Source organism: Bufo bufo, chromosome 6 (genome assembly GCF_905171765.1).
Source record: "Bufo bufo chromosome 6, aBufBuf1.1, whole genome shotgun sequence".
In the NCBI taxonomy this organism is placed as follows: Eukaryota; Metazoa; Chordata; class Amphibia; order Anura; family Bufonidae; genus Bufo; species Bufo bufo.
In genome coordinates this window covers 48,302,786-48,323,367 of record NC_053394.1, presented here as the reverse complement: position 1 = coordinate 48,323,367, position 20,582 = coordinate 48,302,786, and the positions used below count along the sequence as shown (strand labels likewise).

Here is a 20,582-nt window from a genome sequence, read left to right as displayed (position 1 = left end):
TCAACAGTCATCAAATGCATATATAGCGGTGATCAATCGCCAGCAATGAATACTTATCTATCAATTTGATCAGGTAACTGGACAAGTAGCTTTCATGGCGTCCTGCGTATTGAAGCAGCAACAGGCGTACGCCAACGCAGCTTTTTAAAGCTGCAGATCCGTCTGACAAATGCATTGCAATACTGGATCCGTCTCTCCAGTGTCATCTGGAAAAACGGATCCGGTATTCATTTTTTTTTGCATATTTAAAGGTCTGCGCATGCGCAGACCAAAAAGCCGGATCCGTTTTGACGGAACACTTAATACTAATACACTTCAATGTAAATTAATGCCGGCATTCCAGCAAGTGTTCAGTATTTTTGGCCGGAAATAAAACTGCAGCATGCTGCGTTATTTTTTCCGACCAAAAAACGTAAAAGGGACTGAACTGAAGACATCCTGATGCATACTGAACAGACTGCTCTCTATTCAGAATGCATTAGGATAAAACTGATCAGTTTTTTTCCGGTATTGAGCTCCTGTGACTGAACTCAATACTGGAAAACAAAAACGCTAGTGTGAAAGTGCCCTAACGCAACAGGAAGGTAGCTGTCCGCTATAGGCACTAGGGTTTTAAACATGTTCAGGCTATATCAAAGTTACAGGACCGATATAGGTACTTTAGTGGCAGTCACGTATAATGCACAAGATAATAAACCAAAACGTCACATAATGTCAGCGTAGTATAAAAGTCAAATTGACAATTGAAAAGTGTAAGGCTACTTTCACACTAGTGTTCAGAGCGGATCCATCTGGGGTCTGCCCAGACGGATCCGCTCATATAATGCAGACTTGGGATCCGTTCAGAACGGATCCGTCTGCATTATATTGTAGAAAAAATTCTAAGTGTGAAAGTAGCTTCAGACGGATCCGTCCAGACTTTACATTGAAAGTCAATGGGGGACGGATCCGTTTGAAGATTGAGCCATATAGTGTCAAATTTAAACGGATCCGTCCCCATTGACTTACATTGTAAGTCTGGACGGATCCGCTCGCCTCCGCACGGCCAGGCGGACACCAGAACGCTGCAAGCTGCGTTCAGGTGACCGCCTGCTGAGCGGAGCGGAGGCTGAACGCCGCCAGACTGATGCATTCTGAGCGGATCCGCGTCCACTGAGAATGCATTAGGGCAGTACGGATGCGTTCGGGGCCGCTTGTGAGACCCTTCAAACGGAGCTCACGAGCGGACACCTGAACGCTAGTGTGAAAGTAGCCTAAAGCATGTCATGTTAAAGACTGCCAGGGACAGATAGGGCATAAAAAGTATTATTTTGAAAAAGTATTTATTTGCAAACATAGGTTTAGTTAAGAGATAATGTCTCATTTTAATTTTAAAGATGGTATCACATGATGTCAAGTTTAAAAAGTGACATCACGTGATCATCAGATTTAATGTGGAACCTTAACATATATATCTCAGATATATATCCACCTGAGAGCAATTTTAAATCTAAATGTGTTGCTCAGGGATAAAAATCAGTGTCAACTATATATAGCAACCGAACAACAATTGTTCGTTTAAACCCTTTGGATGCACTGTTTTGAGTTTGAAGATCCACCATGTTTCTCTTTGTAATACTCTCTTCTTCTCCCAGTCTCCTCTCCTCTTCAATGGGGAGACTGTCTCAATGCCCATGAATCTCAATTTATAATAATCTCCACCATCTTCGATCAAAATACAGGTGAAACTCGAAAAATTTGAATATCGTGCAAAGTTCATTTATTTCAGTAATCCAACTTAAAAGGTGAAACTAACATATGAGATAGACTCATTACAGGCAAAGCGAGATATTTCAAGCCTTTATTTGTTATAATTTGGATGATTATGGCTTACAGCTTATGAAAACCCAAAATCACAATCTCAGGTACCCTTTGCTCAGGGGGTATGGATTAATTAGCTGACTAGAGTGTGACACTTTGAGCCTAGAATATTGAACCTTTTCACAAAATTCTAATTTTAAGTTGCATTAATGCAACACCTTTTAAGTTGCATTACTGAAATCAATGAACTTTTGCATGATATTCAAATTTTTCGAGTTTCACCTGTATGTTTGGCCAGAGGGGTATCTCTTTGATGTCTCAAATCCTCCAGGTTCTCTCACACTCGCATAGTTGGCCCCACTACTTGGTTCTGGTTCCCTGGCTCCTGGGCTTTCACTGGACGTCCTGCATGGATGGGGTCATGTAACTTGTCCCCAAGTGGCATGTGACCCAGCAGTAATATGCACTTAGGGATATGCCACCACTGAGGCCAGTCAATGGCTGCATCTGCGCACGTAACCCCATCCATGCAGGAAGTTGACAAGAAGGGATCATAAGCCCAGTAAAGACAGTGTGGGAACCAGGGAACTGGAAACTAGTAGCGGGACCAGATAAGTATGCATTGCTCCACAGGTCCCAATGGTTGGGTGGCAGAATAATTAAAAAAAAACAGGGATAACCCCTTTAAAGGGCATCTGTCACCACAATCATGGACTATTATCTGCAGTAATACTTGAGTAGTACTACATATAAGAAATCCATATCAGTATTTTTTATTTTCCCCACTATGAGCACTAAGACCTATGTTGAAATACATTGTCAGGACTGCTGGGAATGTGTGCATGAGTCCTCTCCATTGTTTTAGCATGGCACAGCAGTCTGGAGTGTGCATTTCAGTGCAGCTTTGAGTGCTGACCATTGGGGAACGGGGGGCAGGAGGAAGATAAAAAATGGCGATCTGTACTCCTTAAGTGAAGTACTACTCATGTAGTAGTGGAGATAAAAGTCCAAGATTGTAGTCACAGCTTCTCTTTAAGTACATCTTCCAAGAGATTACTTTTCTAGTAACTAGAGAAGAGTTATTGTGAAAAACTTGCGTCAACATGTTGGGCTATCGTATGGATCCAGATCACTTTCCAGAAAAAATACACATCTCTTGTGTCTATACCTATGCATATTGATGAAGGTCTGGATCCACACGATATCTCTATGATAATACTAAACCCCTAGATTGAAGAACAAGTAACTTCAAGAAGATACAGGAGAAGAGGTGCTTCAGCTTCTTTATGCCACTTCACAAACTGGTAACACAAGTCATGCTCATGCCATAGTCGCTGCCCTGTATAGCGTATTCCCTCCTTGATACAATGCTTCTAGACAATAATACCTCTGCAATATAGGACCATATGAAATTCCGTCTGTGCTGTAATTTTTTTATTAAGTTACTATTTAATATGCAAGCATTTCCTTAACTTTCTCATGTTGTACAAAAACAGTCTGCCCTTCAACAAAAACTTCATTTTATTCCTAAAAGAGGAAGTGAATTTGTTTCTTGTGCCTCCTCAACTACAGAAATAGATTGTTTGCCTTCGTGGTTAATGTTTAGTGGGTTTGGAAAAAAGTAGAAAAATTGTATGAAACGTCTCATTCTACTTTTAAGATGACATTGAAATGTCTGGATTCCATGGGCTAGATTTATCATTAGCTCAGGTCAGAATAATGGAGTGAAAAAGTCCCAAACGCTAAAACTGCGCACAAATTTGCGACTTTTTTCTGCTCTGCACTATGCTCGCCAGTTTTCTGAAAGTGGGCGTGTTTTCTTATGTAAATGAATCTCTAGACAGATTTACTATTGGGACTATTTAAAAAGTCGCAAAAAAGTCGCAAAAAAAGTTGCAATTTCACTCCAGTGAGGACCATGCTTATCTTATGAGACTTTTTAATAGAACATGCGACTTTTTCATAAAAACGTGCTACTTTTTCGTAAAAGATGTGCGACTTTTGTAAAGCTGCTGACGGATAAACTGCTACCATCAAACCACATTTATTACAGTCTTAAAGGGCCGATCATAAATCTGACTTGGCTAAAACTGACTTTAGCCATATGTTAAAGTGGAGTGAGCTGTCAGAGTAATGATAAATCTAGCCCCATGTCTACATCCATTTTAACTTTTACTGAAGTATCAGTCACCAGTAAATGAGTCCTTTCCATTGAACCATCCATCATTGGGATGGCTACACTGTCTGAATCTAGCAATCGGGTCTTAAAGAGCAGCTGGATTAAGTCTAATAAATCAAGATGATAGGGTTGATGTTGCTGATTAAAATGATACCTGTCTTGTGAAAATCAGTCGTGGTGTTCCTGAGGGAAAAAAAATACTTGCATTCTTTATGCAAACGAGGACTTCAATGCACTGAGGGATGTGACCAACACTGGAAAGCTGAGGAACTGAGATGCACTGAGGGCACTGAAGTCCTCATTTACATGAAGAATTAAAGTCTTTTTTTTTCTGGTGAATAGATTTTCACAAAACATAATTTTAATCACCAGGATCAACCCTACCAGGCAGTAAGTCTAGTTTATTGGAGTTGATCCTGCTGACGGGTGCACTTTAATGGTTAACTGCACATACAGAATTCTTGTGGCTCTGTTGGTAAATTGGGATTATTATTTAATCACTCTGACAAGGCTGCCATTAGTAGACTGTTCCACAGGAGGACCAGAGGTTCCTAATGGCCCAGGTTCCAATAACAACCCCAACCATAACAGAACCCACCAGGTCCCTCAGAAGACAACAAGATCTGAAGTTGACTTTTGCCCAGATCAATTGCCTTTGGGTTCTTAAACCTCATAATCAATCTGTACAAATGATACGGTCTACGTATTCAATGATGATGGAAGAGTATATGAAAACATTACATGTGGACAGGATATCGTCATGTTCTCTACATTTGGTTGATGGGTCCCCAGAATTAGTTCAGATAAAGATACCCAACATCCACCAAGGAATCAGAACCCATACAGTGCATATTTTATCTTACGTTATATTGGACAATCTATTTGAGCCAAAAAAAGGGACACATTTCCCAGGTCAAGATTAAAGCTTGACTTGACCATTGGTATTTCAGGAATTATTTGTACCGTAAAAACCGTAAAATTAAACCTAATTATCAATTTTCTTCTATAATACAGTCAGAAGAAGATTACATTGAACGAAGGAAAGAATTAGAAAACTTACTCAAGAAGAATTCAGACTGGATATGGGATTGGTCTAGCAGGCCAGAGAATATTCCACCAAAGTAAGATATTTGGTATTTTCTTGTTTTTGGCTCTATTGGATGGGTAACTTCTTTTTGAGTATTTATCACCTGGTAGAAGCAAAATGGGTCCCTAACAAACAAGATCCAACTTGTGCAGATAATATGAACTCTGTTCCCTACATTTCAGCTACCATCTATTGTGCATAATGAACTGAACATGAATGAGAAGGTCCAATAAGGTTTTTTAAACCTATGAAACCACTTTTTATCAGTTGAGACAGGTAATGATTTAGTTATACTAAATTACTCTTCAGTGACTTTTGACCTATGTGAATTTCTTTGCCCATCTCAAAGTGGTTGTTCCCCTACAGCGCTGCCACTGGAGAAATTAGGCATTACACTTTAACAATAGAAACCAATATGCTATGGTCCTTCAGAGAGAGATATGCTCTTTGTATCCTCCCTTTGTGCTGCCTAATATGTGGAGAGGGGAGCAGGAGAATGACCCAGTAGGTGTCTGAAAATGGATTTTCCAACCCAAACATTTTAGTTTTTTTGTTTTGTTTTTACAAAACAAATCACAGTTAAAATAGAAAAACCCTTGAATTTTTTTGCAATCTTTGCATTACTTATATTGTACTGATTTTAAATTACATGGAGTTATATGCATATAGCCAACCAGAGGTGGATTGATTGTTTGGAATTTAGGGCAAGGCGCGTGGTTTCATTGCCAGTAAATGTAGGGAGTAATTAAAAAATTATTTTGAAAAAACACAAGAAACTCATGAGATAAATGATACCAAACTCAATGGGGGACATGAATTATTGCTGTCTTAAATTTACATTACATCAGTGTAAAACTAGACCAGGCAGGCCAAAAATACAGCAACTTTATCATAGTGGCGCAAAATGTATAAAAGGTTTGGCACATCTTTCCAGACATGTTAGACACTTTTCCCTTCTTTAAAGCATACCTAACCTTTCAACAAAGTTCTGCATTAATTAATGTGTGTACATGAGGACAGTGTGTGTACATGAGGACTAGCTTATTTCTGGCAGTTATATGAAGTGTATCTGGAATTTTTTAGCAGTTTTCTCCTCTGTATGCTAGTTCTTTAATTTGCAGTTCTTCCATATCTGGTGGGTGGAAACTAGCTCCAATCCATTGCATTCAGAAAATAGAGGAGAATATGCTTTCTAACAGTTAATCAGAAATAGCCCCAGGATCATAGAAGACACTGTAGAGAAGTACTGACCTGTATAGATGTGAATAAAGCACTTGGGCTGTCTCCTTGGTGTCTTGCCTGGAATTCTGTCTCACTCTTACTCCTCCTCCCCTCTCCATAGTCTCTTATGGAATTTTATAGTCTGATCCTTGAGTGAGCAGACAGCCCTCTTGCTCTCACCAACAAGGATTTCTGCTAAATTTCAGAGACAAAGTCATTTTAGAAAGGTGGGAAGGAAGGGGAGAGAGAGACAACTGAGAACTGTAGAACAAGGCATTTTTCTTGCTTATACTATTCACTTATGCAAAGCTGTGTGAAAAGTTAGTGACCATTTAAGCCTTCTGTTGGTTGTCTTACTTTAGAACAGTTTGCACATAGATTAGGGTGAATGCCATCAATAAATCTGGTACATTTTAAGAATTCTCATAGTCACATACCTTTTCTATGCACCACCCCCTCTGTCTAGGCACTTTTCACAACTGTCTAGCGAGGTGCAAAAAGTGTCTAAAACACATAATAAATCTGGTGCAAGGGTTGCACGGCAGTTTTTTTTTGTGCAGTCTGAGCCAGACTTCTTGGGTACTTTGCTTACTAAATTACCGCCCCCCTCCCCCCCACACACATTGTAACAATAGTGGTTGGTAAGTGGCCCATGACCATTATTGCCAGGGGAGCCAGACCATTCTCAGTTCGTCACTGTATTCAGTGCTAAAGGAATAAAGTGCTGACTTTGATTATAGTATATTGCAAATGCTACTATGATTGCTGTATACTGAAGTTAGGGTACTTTCACACTAGCGTTATTTTTTTCCGGCATAGAGTTCCGTCCTAGGGGCTCAATACCGGAAAAAACGGATCAGGTTTATCCCTATGGATTCTGTATGGAGAGCAATCCGTTCAGGATGCATCAGGACGTCTTCAGTTCAGTCTTTTTGACTGATCAGGACGGAGATAATACTGTAGCATGCTGTGGTTTTATCTCCGTCCAAAATTCCGGAACACTTGCGGCATTTTTCCCATTGAAATACATTAATGCTGGATCCGGCCCCGAGTGTTACGGCAAAACGGATACGGCATTGCGGTCTGCGCACGCTCAGACCGAATTTTTTTTAAAAATAAATAAATGCCGGATCTGTTTTTCCGGATAACACCGGAGAGACGGATCCAGCATTTCAATGCATTTGTCATACGGATCAGGATCCTGATCCGTCTGACAAATGGCATCAGTTTGCACACGTTTTGACGGATCCGGCAGGCAGTTCCGGCGACGGAACTGCCTGCCGGAATCCTCTGCCGCAAGTGTGAAAGTACCCTTACATATAAACCTGTTATGTCACATGTCTGACTACAAAGTTATTTTGTTGTCTGTTTCCAAGATTAAAGAAAGTATTGATACTAATCGAGACGTGATATTACTTCAGGTAAAGGATTTGCAGAGAAACCTAAAAAGACGTGTAGCCTTTGTCCTATAAGATGCTAACTGTAAAGATGCTGTACACTTGTCCTATTTGTAGAGATCTTAGCAAACGCTAGAAATAAGAGGCACATCACAGGGAGTAACATGGGAATTCATTCCAGAATCTCATTACAGATTATTTTTTTTCTCACGCAGGGAATTTGTCTTCAAACATCCAAAGCGAAGCGCTGCATTAAGCATGAGGAACACAAGTGTCATGAAAAAAGGTGGAATTTTCTCTGCAGAATTTTTAAAGGTGTTTCTTCCGTCTTTACTGCTGTCTCATCTTCTTGCTATCGGACTGGGGTATGTTTCTACTGCCCATTTATAAATAATACCAAATTATTGTCACAGATGCAGACATGGATAGCAAATCCATATTATATGTTGGTAGGCGAGGAACCCACCTTTGTGCTACCTACTTTTTAAGTAAATGGAGGTTTGCGAAAGTATGTTATCAAATCGTGGCCGTTGGTGGCTCTACATATAAGAGGAGGCAAACTAGACAGCTGGCCACTACATGTATATGTTCATCTCTCTACAATGTAGTTTGAGAATAAAGGCAAATTTATCATTTGGAACCTCCATACCTGCTCCTCAGGCTTTCCTAGATGCAGAGAGAGCAGAAGATGGATGTGAGGAGTTTGCCTACATGGAGCCCATACATTTTATTGCTGTACGGAAACAGCATTAAAGGGGTTATCTGACCCCTGAAATGCCCTCCCATATGCCCAGGCCCCTCACATACAATGTACTTACCTCACTCCCTGTCACCTGCGTCACTTTGGACGCCAGCACAGCCACTACTGCATCTCACCATCTCGTAGATGAAACCATCCGGCGTCGGGGAAAGAAGGGTGGTTGGGGAGAGATGAGGCCGCCAATAGCAGTTGTGGACGGGGATGAGCGCGTGACGCTAGGGAGGCTCGTCCCTGTCACCGCCTGCTATTGGCTACCCCCCGCCGGATGTTTTCATCCGCGCAATGGGGAGATGCAGCGGCGGCCATGGGAGCGAGTGCTGGGGAACCAGGTGAGTGCATTGTTTGTGAGGGGCCCGGGGATATGGGGGGGCATTTTCAGAGGTCATAAAACTCCTTTAACAATGACGTTTTTTTAATGAATCAACTTCAGATCTATGAGCCGAAGCTCGATTTGCTCAAGCCTACTGATGATCTATTCGGAGGATAGGCCATCAGTATCTGCAGCCCAAAAAACTCCTTTAAATGGAGTCTGTCATCAACATTTCACCTTTGTAACCCTTCCCATAGCTTTCTAGCAGCCTTCCAGTTAATAAAAACGTTACCTTTAGCATCAATCCTGGACTTATAAAACCGGCAAAAAACATCTTTGTAGCATATGCAAATGAGGGCTCGCACGTGCCCAGGGGCAGCGTTACCCTCGTAGGTGCCCCGCTAGCTCAGCCTTTTCTTCGCTTCCCCCAGCCCCTTCCTTCCCTCCGCCCGCCCATCCTTTCCCTCTGACCGCCTATCTACTAACTTGTTGTTTCGCCGAGATCCCGCGCCTGCGCACTCAGTCCGTCCTTGTACGGCATCACAGTAATTAATGCGCATGCGCCGATGGACCGCCTCCTTTGTGGTGTTTTCGTGCCGTTAGCCGGCGCATGCGCAATAGTTACTGTGATGCCGTACAAGGAATGGGCATCGCAGTGCGCATGCGCCGGCCGACGGACTGAGTGCGCAGGCGCGGGATCTCGGCGAAACAACAAGTTAGTAGATAGGCGGTCAGAGGGAAAGGATGGGCGGGCGGAGGGAAGGAAGGGGTGGGGGGAAGCGAAGAAAAGGCTGAGCTAGCAGGGCACCTACGAGGGTAACGCCGCCCCTGGGCACTTGCGAGCCCTCATTTGCATATGCTACAAAGATGTTTTTTGCCGGTTTTATAAGTCCAGGATTGATGCTAAAGGTAACGTTTTTATTAACTGTAAGGATGCTAGAAACCTATGGGAAGGGTTACAAAGGTGAAATGTTGATGACAGACCCCCTTTAACTATATAAGAATGGGCAACCTCTACATAAAAATATGCCAATGTCAAGGAGGTGACAAATGCTTCTCTTGGTATATCGGTGTTTACTAACCAGTGAGAGCGCTTTATTGATATTTATATACACACACATCCATATGTACAGTATTTATATAACCTATATACACCATAATGTTCACGATGTACATGATGTTTGGTCAATCTTGAGCTGTATATGCCACGTAGGTTGTGTACACTGTACACTGCGTTCTTTTCTGCAGCAATAAGACTCCACAATATCATCTGTGAACTCCGCTTATCGCGGGCTGTGTGCCAATACCAGTAGATCTACGTCATTCTGTGTCCCTATAACCCAATTCCTTGGTGTCGTTACACAATCGTTCAGGGACAATATGTCATTTCTAAGATTCAGAAATGAGATAGTAATGAGTTAATAACAGATCATATTTCATAACAGGACGGGTGCTGACAGAAGAGATTCTGCAAAGCAGATTTCATAAATGTTTCTTATGGAAACATATATAATACAGAATATATAGAATAATATATAATATTACACTTTTTGTAAACCTGCCAAAATATGTCTGTTTCATGTATTCAGAACTTCCTGCACTTTGTTTATCCCCCACATTATTTTTCATTAGATGCTTTTTGTTTGGCCGTGTAGAGGGCATCTGGCAGGGAATTTGATGTTTGCCTACAAGAATTCAAGGTGTTTCAGGTTAATTGTAGGGAAAATGTATTTTGGCACTAGTACTTTCCTCCCTACCTCCATCATTTACTTAAAGGGCTTCTGTCACCCCACTAAACTCATATATTTCTTTTTGTGTACTTATAATCCCTATCCTGCCATATTGCCATACATTATGTTATTAATAATTTTCGTTCAGTAGATCTAGCAAAAAACATACTTTTATGATATGCTAATTACCTTCTCTTTCGGTGACGTCATCGGCGCAGGCGCACTGAGGGAGTTCTGAGGAGGCGAGCCTCCTTATCTCAGAGCGCCTGCGCCGAATCAACACAGGCGCGCGATTTTTGAAATGCTGACAGGGCCGGCCCGGAGGAGGAGATCGCGGCTGGCCCTGTCAATCAACAGAAGGAGGGGGCGGTTTTCTGCGGCTGCTACCAGCAAGTAGACGCTCTACTTGCTGGTAGAAAGGTAATTAGCATATTATAAAAGTATGTTTTTTGCTAAATCTACTGAACGAAAATGATTAATAACATAATGTATGGCAATATGGCAGGATAGGGATTATAAGTACACAAAAAAAAAAAAAAGAGTTTAGTGGGGTGACAGAAGCCCTTTAAAGGGGTTGGCCCATCTTAGACAATGGGGGCATATCGCTAGAATATGCCCCCATTGTCTGATAGGTGCGGGTCCCACCACTGGGACCTGCACCTACAAGGAGAACGGAGCCTGGGAGAGTTGTGGCTGGAGGACCCCGGGTTTCCCAGGGTCCATCCACCACCAGGCGCAGCTCCCCGCCTCTCCCATTGAAGTGAATGGGAGCTCACCACGCATGCGCGGCCACCGCTCCCATTCATTTCTATGGGGCCGACGGAAATAGCCGAGCTAGTGCTCGGCTATTTTCGGTGGCTCCATAGAAATGAATGGAGGGCGGCTGCGCATGCGCAGTGCGCCCTCCTCAAGTTTCTCCGCTCCGTTCTGTTTGTAGGTGCTGGTCCCAGAGACAATGGGGGCATATCCTAGCGATATGCCCCCATTGTCTAAGATGGGATAACCCCTTTAAAGGGGTTATCCAAACCCTATAATACCCGGGCCCCTCACAAAGGTTGTACTTACCGTGATCCCCGGCACCCGCGGCGCTTCTGATGCCTGCACGGCCGCCGCTGCATCTCCCCGTCGCGTGCATCAAAACATTCGGTGACGGATGGGAGGGGCAGCCAATAGCAGGCCGTGACGGGGAGGAGTATCCCTATAATCGCGGGTGATAGATGCAGTGGCAGCCGTGCTGGCATCAGAAGCAACGCAGGCGCCGGGGATCAGGATAAGTACAACCTGTGTGAGGTGCCTGGGCATTATAGGGTTTGGATGACCCCTTTAAAAAGTTTTCAGTTATCTGCTGTACTCGGCTAACTCCAGTGCTCACACTTAGAATGAAAGGATCGGAAGTGCGCATGCATGACATGCTACTCCATCATAATGGGAAAACCGGACCGGTGGTCGTCCTAACGGTCTGACCCACAGCGAGAAGCTAGTTATTCCTAGGGGATAACTTTAAAATTGTGCACAACTCCTTCAAAGGGACTCCCATGGTGTTTTGAAGCTAGATCCTGGCATGTCCGCTCTGCTGGTAGACTTTACAGAATCAATCAATTTGTTACTTTGGTAACAAGGGATAAAGAAACAAGATATTTAGTTCCTATTGTCCTTCAGCAAGAAGGGGTGTAGCTATAGGGGGCGCAGAGGTGGCAATTGCACTCGGGCCCTGCCCAGGAGGGGATCACCAGTATAATAAATAGCAGATGGTAGGTGGAGGGCCTGATACTGGGGCCCAGAAGCCAATGTTGGGAGTAGTCTAACAGCATGCACTGAAAGCTGAGGAGGATCCCTCCAAAAATAATGGGATCACCTATAAATAAGGGTTGAAAAAGCAAAACAGATCCATGTTAAATATACGGTGCCATTTCTGCAAGACTTATATTTCGGGCTGCGTATTTTGTCAGCTTATCCTTTTCTACATGATTATGATGGAGGCAGTTGTGAAATAATGTGCCCAGCAAAACTGAGAGATAAGCACATGATTGTCCTGCCAAAACTTCAGCTGCAGTATGTGGAAATAACTGAAGTGCATTGCAATGGTGTAAAAGGAGTCTGTCAACAGGAAATTCACTATTAAACCAGGCACAATGCCTTGTAGGGCGAGGTCAACTGAATGTAATGATACCTTTCACTTGGCGATCAGTGGCTTTATTCTGGAGAAAGTGCTTTTAATCCACATGCAAATGAGCAATTAAGTGCACTGAGGGTGGGCCCAAGCCGCTCTGTGCTCCAGTACAACCCTGAGCTATTTCCGGAACTCCTATAGAGATGAATGGAGCAGCAGTTTACATGCCCAACCTGCTAATCCCTTCAATTCAGGGGGCTCTGAGGGGCAGCTATCAGGGAAGCAGGGGAAGCGACTGCTTCGGGGTCTGAGCTCAGAAGGGGCCCCAGAGCAGTACTGAATGTTTTCATTAGATATAGGGCTGCCCCTACTCACAACTGCTGCACTTTATAAAAGCAGATGCCATTTACAGCAGCAGCGCTGGAGATCCTCCCACTGAAGGTCCTTAGTGAGGAGCAGACACAGTATCATGGCCGTCTTCTCCTCCTCCTATGGCCGCTCTCAGGCTGGGATCCGCAGTACTGGCACACCACTTACCAGTACTGCTTTCTGTTTTCTATTGGCTGGCAGCTTATATGACATCAGCTGCCAGCCAATAGCAGAACTTTATGGGATCAAGCCCCACCCACCAGTGTGAAGCTACTGTAGAGCAGGCTGGTTGCTCCAGCACTCAGAGCTCTAGAATGCCTGCCCCCCCCCATGTGTCCTGTTCTCTGACCCCCCCATAGTAGGTTACTGATTAACCCCTCCACTGCTGTCCCTGTTTGGCACAGAGGGGTGATGGCACCTACTTCTACAGGCTGCCTGTGAGGACCAGATGTCAGCTATCTACAGGAAAGGTAAGTGTCCGTGTGTAGAAATAGGTGTATAACTACTGGTATGTTCATGTGTGTGTAATGTGTGTGTAATGTGTGTGTATATATATATATATACAGCAGTGCTTTAAGTGGGCCAAAAGAGGTGCCGGTACTCTATTAGGCGCCGGTGCTCCCCCCCCCCTGCACATCAGACCCCCCCATCACACACATATATATTAGTTCCTCTATGTACCAGTACAGTACCCCCCCCCCACCACCGCACATTCGTTCCTCTCTGTACCAGTACCCCCCTGCACATCAGACCCCCCCCCCACTCATCACACACACACACATTAATTCCTCTCTGTACCAGTACCCCCCTGCCAGGGGGGTACTGGTACAGAGAGGAATTAATGTGTGTGTGTGTGTGATGAGGGGGGGGTCTGATGTGCAGGGGGGTACTGGTTCAGAGAGGAACGAATGTGCGGTGGTGGTGGGGGGGGGGGGGTACTGGTACATAGAGGAACTAATATATATGTGTGTGATGGGGGGTCTGATGTGCAGAGGGGTACTGGTACAGAGAGGCACTAATGTGTGGTGGTGGGGGGGGGGGGTACTGGTAAAGAGAGGAACTAATGTGTGTGATGAGGGGGGGGGGTCTGATGTGCAGGGGGGTACTGGTACAGAGAGGAACGAATGTGCGGTGGTGGGGGGGGGGTCCTGGTACATAGAGGAACTAATATATATGTGTGTGATGGGGGGGTCTGATGTGCAGGGGCCCCCTACACATCAGACCCACCCATCAGACACATATATATTAGTTCCTCTATGTACCAGTACCCCCCCCCCCCCACCACCGCACATTCGTTCCTCTCTGTACCAGTACCCCCCTGCACATCAGACCCCCCCCCCCCCCCCCTCATCACACACATTAATTCCTCACTGTACCAGTACCCCCCTGCCAGGGGGGGGGGGGTACTGGTACAGAGAGGAACTAATGTGTGTGGGGGGAGGGGGGGTGCCTGTCACTCACCAGTACTCTTCAGAAGTTGGATTCCAAAGCAAAGTCGATGTTCTTTGCTGCACCGTCCGACTCCTGACTCCAAGGAGGACCAGTCACTGGTCGCCGCACTGATCGCTCCTCAGTCACAGGCGCGCGGGAAGGAGTTGACGTCACCTAACGTGAGGTCAACTCCCTGCCTGCGCCAGCCTGAGCCGTACTCTGCAACGACCCGCCCCCCTCCACTAGCTGCCCAGCCAACGACATTAGGGAGGAGATACTGCCAGCTCTCCGCTGCGCTCCGGTACCGGAAACCCACGTACTGGGCGCACGGAGAGGTGCTGGTACTCTCCAGGGCAATTTTTGGAAGTGGCGGTACTGAGTACCGCCGCGTTCCGGCCCACTTCAAGCACTGATATACAGTATAAATGTCCATATATGTCGTGAGTGGCTATATGAGTGCGCCCATGTATGTGGTGAGTGCGTGTATGAGTGCGTCCATGTATTTGGTGAGTGCGTGTATGAGTGCGCCCATGTATGTGGTGAGTGCGTGTATGAGTGCGCCCATGTATGTGGTGAGTTCGTGTATGAGTGCGTCCATGTATGTGGTGAGTGCCTGTATGAGTGCGCCCATGTATGTGGTGAGTGCGTGTATGAGTGCGCCCATGTATGTGGTGAGTGCGTGTATGAGTGCGTCCATGTATGTGGTGAGTGCCTATATGAGTGCGCCCATGTATGTGGAGAATGTGTGTATGGCATGTATTTGGTGAGTGCCTGTATGAGTGCGTCCATGTATGTGGTGAGTGCGTGTATGAGTGCGTCCATGTATTTGGTGAGTGCGTGTATGAGTGCGTCCATGTATTTGGTGAGTGCGTGTATGAGTGCGTCCATGTATTTGGTGAGTGCCTGTATGAGTGCGTCCATTAAGTTTGGGAGGGGCCCTGTACAAAAATTTGCTGTGGGGCCCAGTCAGTTTTAGCTACGCCCCTGCTGAGGGGTACAGGGTCCTGTTCTTGTGAACTGTTGGGGTCCCAGCGGTAGGAACTCGACGACCTATCCTGTGGATAGGGGATAACGTCTCACAACCGGAATGCCCCTACATAGTACTTTGACAAAAGACATATGTCCATCAAGTTCAACCAGGAGATAGAAGAGGATTTGAATTAAGGGGAGTGAAAAGCTAGAATTCTACCCATTTTCATGAGCATTAATGTTAAAAGCCGATCACAGGTTGTCCTGCTATTGAGACCCAAGGGATCAGTGGTCAGCTGGGTGGAAATCTGTCAGCAAGTTCTCCGTTTTCTTTCCGCACCACTGCAGGGAAAATTCTTCATTATACATTTCAGAATGAAATCAGTGAGGCGTGGAGGACTTTTTCTCAAAAATAACGGACCTCAGATGGAAATTACTAAAACGGATGCAAAATTAACACAAGAGATGCTGAAAATAAAGGATCCTTTTTTTATGTTCTTCTGATGGATGAGAAGAAAGGAAAACGAAACAGTGATGTGAACCCGGCCTTAGCTGCCTGGGTAATGCATGGACGTGCCGGATCCTCCAGAGTAAAAGGCTCTTTGTAGCATCTCTGTAAGGGAATAAAAATCACCAGCGATCTCCAGATTTCCAGCATAAGGACCCTGACAAATAACTACACCTAGACCAGCTTCCTAAAGCCTTGCAAATTTGTAGGAGTGAAGGACAGAGGTGATTAAGGTGGATTTAGACGCCCAGATAATCGGGCAGATGGGTGGACTGACCATTTGGGCACTCGAGCATGGACTGAGGGCCTATGGCCACTAGGGGGCCCCGTCAGGCCAGGCTGGTCACTGCCTCCGCCGGCTCCATGTGTGTCCTGATCCCTTCCTTTACTATGCGAGCGGCATGGCTCGCATAGTGAAGGACTCACCGTGGATACTAATCACCGCTTCCTGGTCCTTGGCTGTTGGCTGTGCAGGGCTGCGCACAGCATGAGGCGCTCTGTGACGTGACGCTGTGCGTGCCAGCCAAAAGCAGGAGGAAGAAGATCGCGGTGCCGGTGAGGAGCGGCGGAGTCCAGGAGAAGGAGAGGTAAGTGTTTTATTTAGTTTTGCTGGAGGCATAATGGAAAGGCTGCTGGGGCAGAGAGGCATAATGGGGGGCCTGAGAGGCATAATTGGGGGCCTGAGAGGCGCATAATGGGGGCTGAGAGGCATAATGGGGGCTGAGAGACATAATGGGGGCTGAGAGGCATAATCGGGGCTGAGAGGCATAATGGGGGGCCTAAGAGGCATAATGGAGGCTGAGAGGCATAATAGGGGCTGGCTGAGAGGCATAATGGATGGTGAGGCACAATGGGGGTCCTAAGAAGCATAATGGGGGCCTGAGAGGCATAATGGGGGCTGAGAGCGGCATAATTGAGGCTGAGAGGCATTATGGGGGCTGATAAGAGGCATAAGGGCTAATTATGGGGGCTAATGAGAGGCTTGGGGCTGATATGGGGGTGATAAAAGCCATCGGGCTCTCATCTGAGGTCTGATTGGGGGTCAGTTACATTGGGGTCTGAGCTGAGGTCTGATTGGGGGTCTTATTTGAGGTCTTATTGGGGTCTTATTAACATAGGGGGTCTGATTGGGGCTGTCAGCTGAGGTCTGATTAACATTGGGGGTCTGAATGGTGGTCTGACCTGAGGTGTAATTAAAAATATTATTTTTCTTATTGTCCCCTCTCTAAAACCTAGGTGCGTCTTATAGGTCTCCTCCCTGACCTGCAGAGCGGTGCCCACTTCCAGCCCTGAGCCCATCTGCCCAGAGCACTGATCCTGAGCCGCTGGAGTCTATATTATATATACCGGTATTACTTGTTTTATGTGAGTAAGGGTGCTGGGTGGTTGGAGAAGGGGAAGGGAGGGGTGGATGGAGGGGTACAGTACTATCTGCACATTGTAAAAAAAAGTTATCTGCAAAATACTATATATTTGTCAGAAGTTGTGCTTTTTTAATTTTTAGAATAATGATCCAGCCATTTTATTTGATACTTTTGTGCTGATTCTTTTTTTTTCCTCTATATTAACCTCTTCACGACCGCAATCTGTATATATACGTGATAGCTGCACATACCCCGTGCAGCTATCACGTGGATAGACGTCAAGCCAGCTCTTTAATCCAAGCACTGCAAAGCGCTTGGATTAAAGCTTCTGCCCCTGCCCTGCTGCTGTCACGGACAGCATACAGTCTAGTAATGCCAGCAAGGGGCCAATCAGAGTTGCCCCTTGCCGGCAATCGATCCGATTGGTTAGTCTGTGCAGACTAACCAATCGGATCGCGGCAGTGTTAAAATGCCGGTTTCAGGCTCTGATCTGCGCTCTGCAGATCAGAGCCTGAAAGCCGATAGTGTTCCTCATGCCCCCCAATCTGTGCCCCTCCAAGCCCTTAGTGCCCATCTGTGCCCCGACGATCTGTGCCCCGACGATCTGTGCCCCTCTCCTGCGCTGATGGCATGCGGTCCGCCCCCTGCATTAATTTTCTAGCCGCCCCTCCTGCCCCAGCCTTCCTCGATATTGTGGGCAGCCTCCCGAACCCCCTCCTTTCCAGCGCTGCCCCCCCCGATCCCCCTGCTGTGTGCGATGGCGGCGGCTCCATTACTGAGCCGCCGCCATCAGCAGAGAGTGTCAGCTCTATGCTGACACTCTCCTGTAACCCCTATAGATGCCGCGGTTGCGGCATCCATGGGGTTAACAGAGGGAGGGAGCTCCCTCTCTCCACCATCGGGGCTGCAGCGCTGTGATTTCAGCACCCGATGGTTGCCATGGCAACCGGACGCTTTGCAAAAGCGTCCGGTTGCCATGGCAAAGGCGTCCAGTGCTGCCACCTACAGGCAATCTGGAAGTACTATACTTTGGAATGCAAGAGCATTGCAAAGTATAGTACAACTATCAGCCCCACTGGATCTTCAAGATCCAAGAGGGAACTGATAAAAAAGTGAAAATAATAAAAGTAAAAAAAAAATGTAAAATTAGAAAAAAGAAAATTGCCTTTTCCTATAAAAAAATGAAAAAATAAAATACACATATTAGGTGTCACCGCGTCCGTAACGACCATCTCTATAAATATATTTACATGATAGACCCCGTCCGATAAACACCATAAAAATAAAATTAAAAAAACAGTGACCAAAAAGCTATTTTTGTCACCTTACATCACAAAAAGTGCAACAGCAAGCGATCAAAAAGGCTTATGACCCCCAAAATAGTATCAATCAAACCGTCACCTCGTCCCGCAAAAAATGATACCCTATTTAAGACAATCGCCCAAAAAATAAAAAAGCTATGGCTCTCAGACTATAAAGACACTAAAACATCATTTTTTGGGTTTCAAAAATGCTATTATTGTGTAAAACTTAAATAAATAAGAAAAAGTATACATATTGGGTATTGCCACGTCCGTAACGATCTTCTCTATAAAACTATCACATGACCTAACTCCTCAGATGAACGATGTAAAAATAAATAAATGAAAATCGTTCCAAAACAGCCAATTTTTGGGTCACCTTGCTCCATAAAGTGTAATAATGAATGATCAAAAAATCCTATGTACCCAAAAATGGTACCAATAAAAACCTCAACACTTTCTGCAAAAAACGAGCCCCTGCACAAGACGATCGGCACAAAAATAAAAAACAGATGGCGTTCAGAAAACCAATCCAGCACAATCTACCTTCCAAAAACCGTATGGCATTCCTTTCCTTCTGCGCCCTGCCGTGTGCCCGTACAGCAGTTTACGACCACATATGGGGTGTTTCTGTAAACCGCGGAATCAGGGTAATAAATATTGAGTTTTGTTTGGCTGTTAACTCTCAATGTGTTAAAGAAAAAAAAATTATAAAATGGAAAATCTTCCAAAAAAGTGAAATTTTGAAATTTCATCTCCATTTTCCTTTAATTCTTGTGGAACACCTAAAGGGTTAACAAAGTTTTTAAAATCAGTTTTGAGTAACTTGAGGGGTGTAGTTTCTACAATGGGGTCATTTATGGGGGTTTCCACTATGTAAGCCCCACAAAGGGACTTCAGACCTGAACTGGTCCTTAAAAAGTGGGTTTTGGAAATTTTCTTAAAAATTGTAAGAATGGCTTCTAAACTTCTAAGCCTTCTAACGTCCTAAAAAAATAAAATGACATTTCCAAAATGATGCAAACATAAAGTAGACATATGGGGAATGTTAAGTAATAAATATTTTATTAGGTATGACTTTCTGTTTTAGAAGCAGAGAAATTGAAATTTGGAAAATTGTGAATTTTTCCAAATTTTTGGTAAATTTGGGATTTTTTCATAAATAAAGGTGAAATATATTGACTCAAATATATGACAACCATGAAGTACAATGTGTCACGAGAAAACAATCTCAGAATGGCGTGGATAAGTAAAAGTGTTCCAAAGCTATTACCACATAAAGTGACGCATGTCAGATTTGTAAATTTTGACCTGGACACTGGGGCATCAATGACCCTTGGTCATGAAAGGGTTAAGGGACACTATAGTCACCAGAACCACAACAGCTAAACGTAGTAGTTCTGGCATCTATAGCATGTCTCTGCAAGCTTTTCAATGTAAACACTGCCTTTTCAGAAAAAAAGGCAGCATTTACATTACTGCCACAGAACACCTCTAGTGGCCACTCACCAGACGGCCACTTATCAGACGGCCACTAGAGGTGCTTCCTAGTCCAGTGTTGCACAACGTGCAGCACTGGCATTCACGCTAAACACTCCTCATAGAAATGCATTGATTCAAAGCATCTTTATAAAGCCACGTATGCGCAATAGCCTCCCAATGCTTCCCTATGGGACAGCAGTGGGTTGGCTATGATATACTCACACACTGAACATTCCTGTGCATTGTACTGATGAGGTGATCTGTAATACACTCACACACTGCACTTTTCTATGCATTTTATTGCTGATGTGATCTGTGATGTACTTGCACATCGCACATTACTGTGAGTTGTATTGCTGTGGAGCAGTGCCATACACTGAGTCTGAGATACGCTTGTGTTGTGGTGGAGGGCGTGATTCTTTTTTTTTAAATTAGTAAACATTTATGTTAAACATAGTGAAGAGAAATTTTGTACCAAGTGTAGGTGATGCGGGCGGCGCGATATGTGGGTGGGGCTGTGTGTGGGTGTGGCTTGAGGGTGGGCAGGGACACAGGGGCCCCATA

At 44.8% G+C, this 20,582-nt stretch overlaps 1 protein-coding gene across 2 annotated transcripts in view; it reads left to right on the top strand.

Moving 5' to 3' along the window:
- The window catches only part of BNIP3 (BCL2 interacting protein 3), a 46,705-nt gene that overhangs the window by 22,030 nt on the left and 4,093 nt on the right, over nt 1-20,582 (top strand). For both annotated transcript variants that reach the window (XM_040437585.1, XM_040437586.1), the window contains exons 4-5: nt 4,994-5,100; nt 7,900-8,049. In XM_040437585.1, the coding sequence (XP_040293519.1) occupies nt 4,994-5,100; nt 7,900-8,049 (257 nt within the window). The remainder of the gene's footprint in view (nt 1-4,993; nt 5,101-7,899; nt 8,050-20,582) is intronic.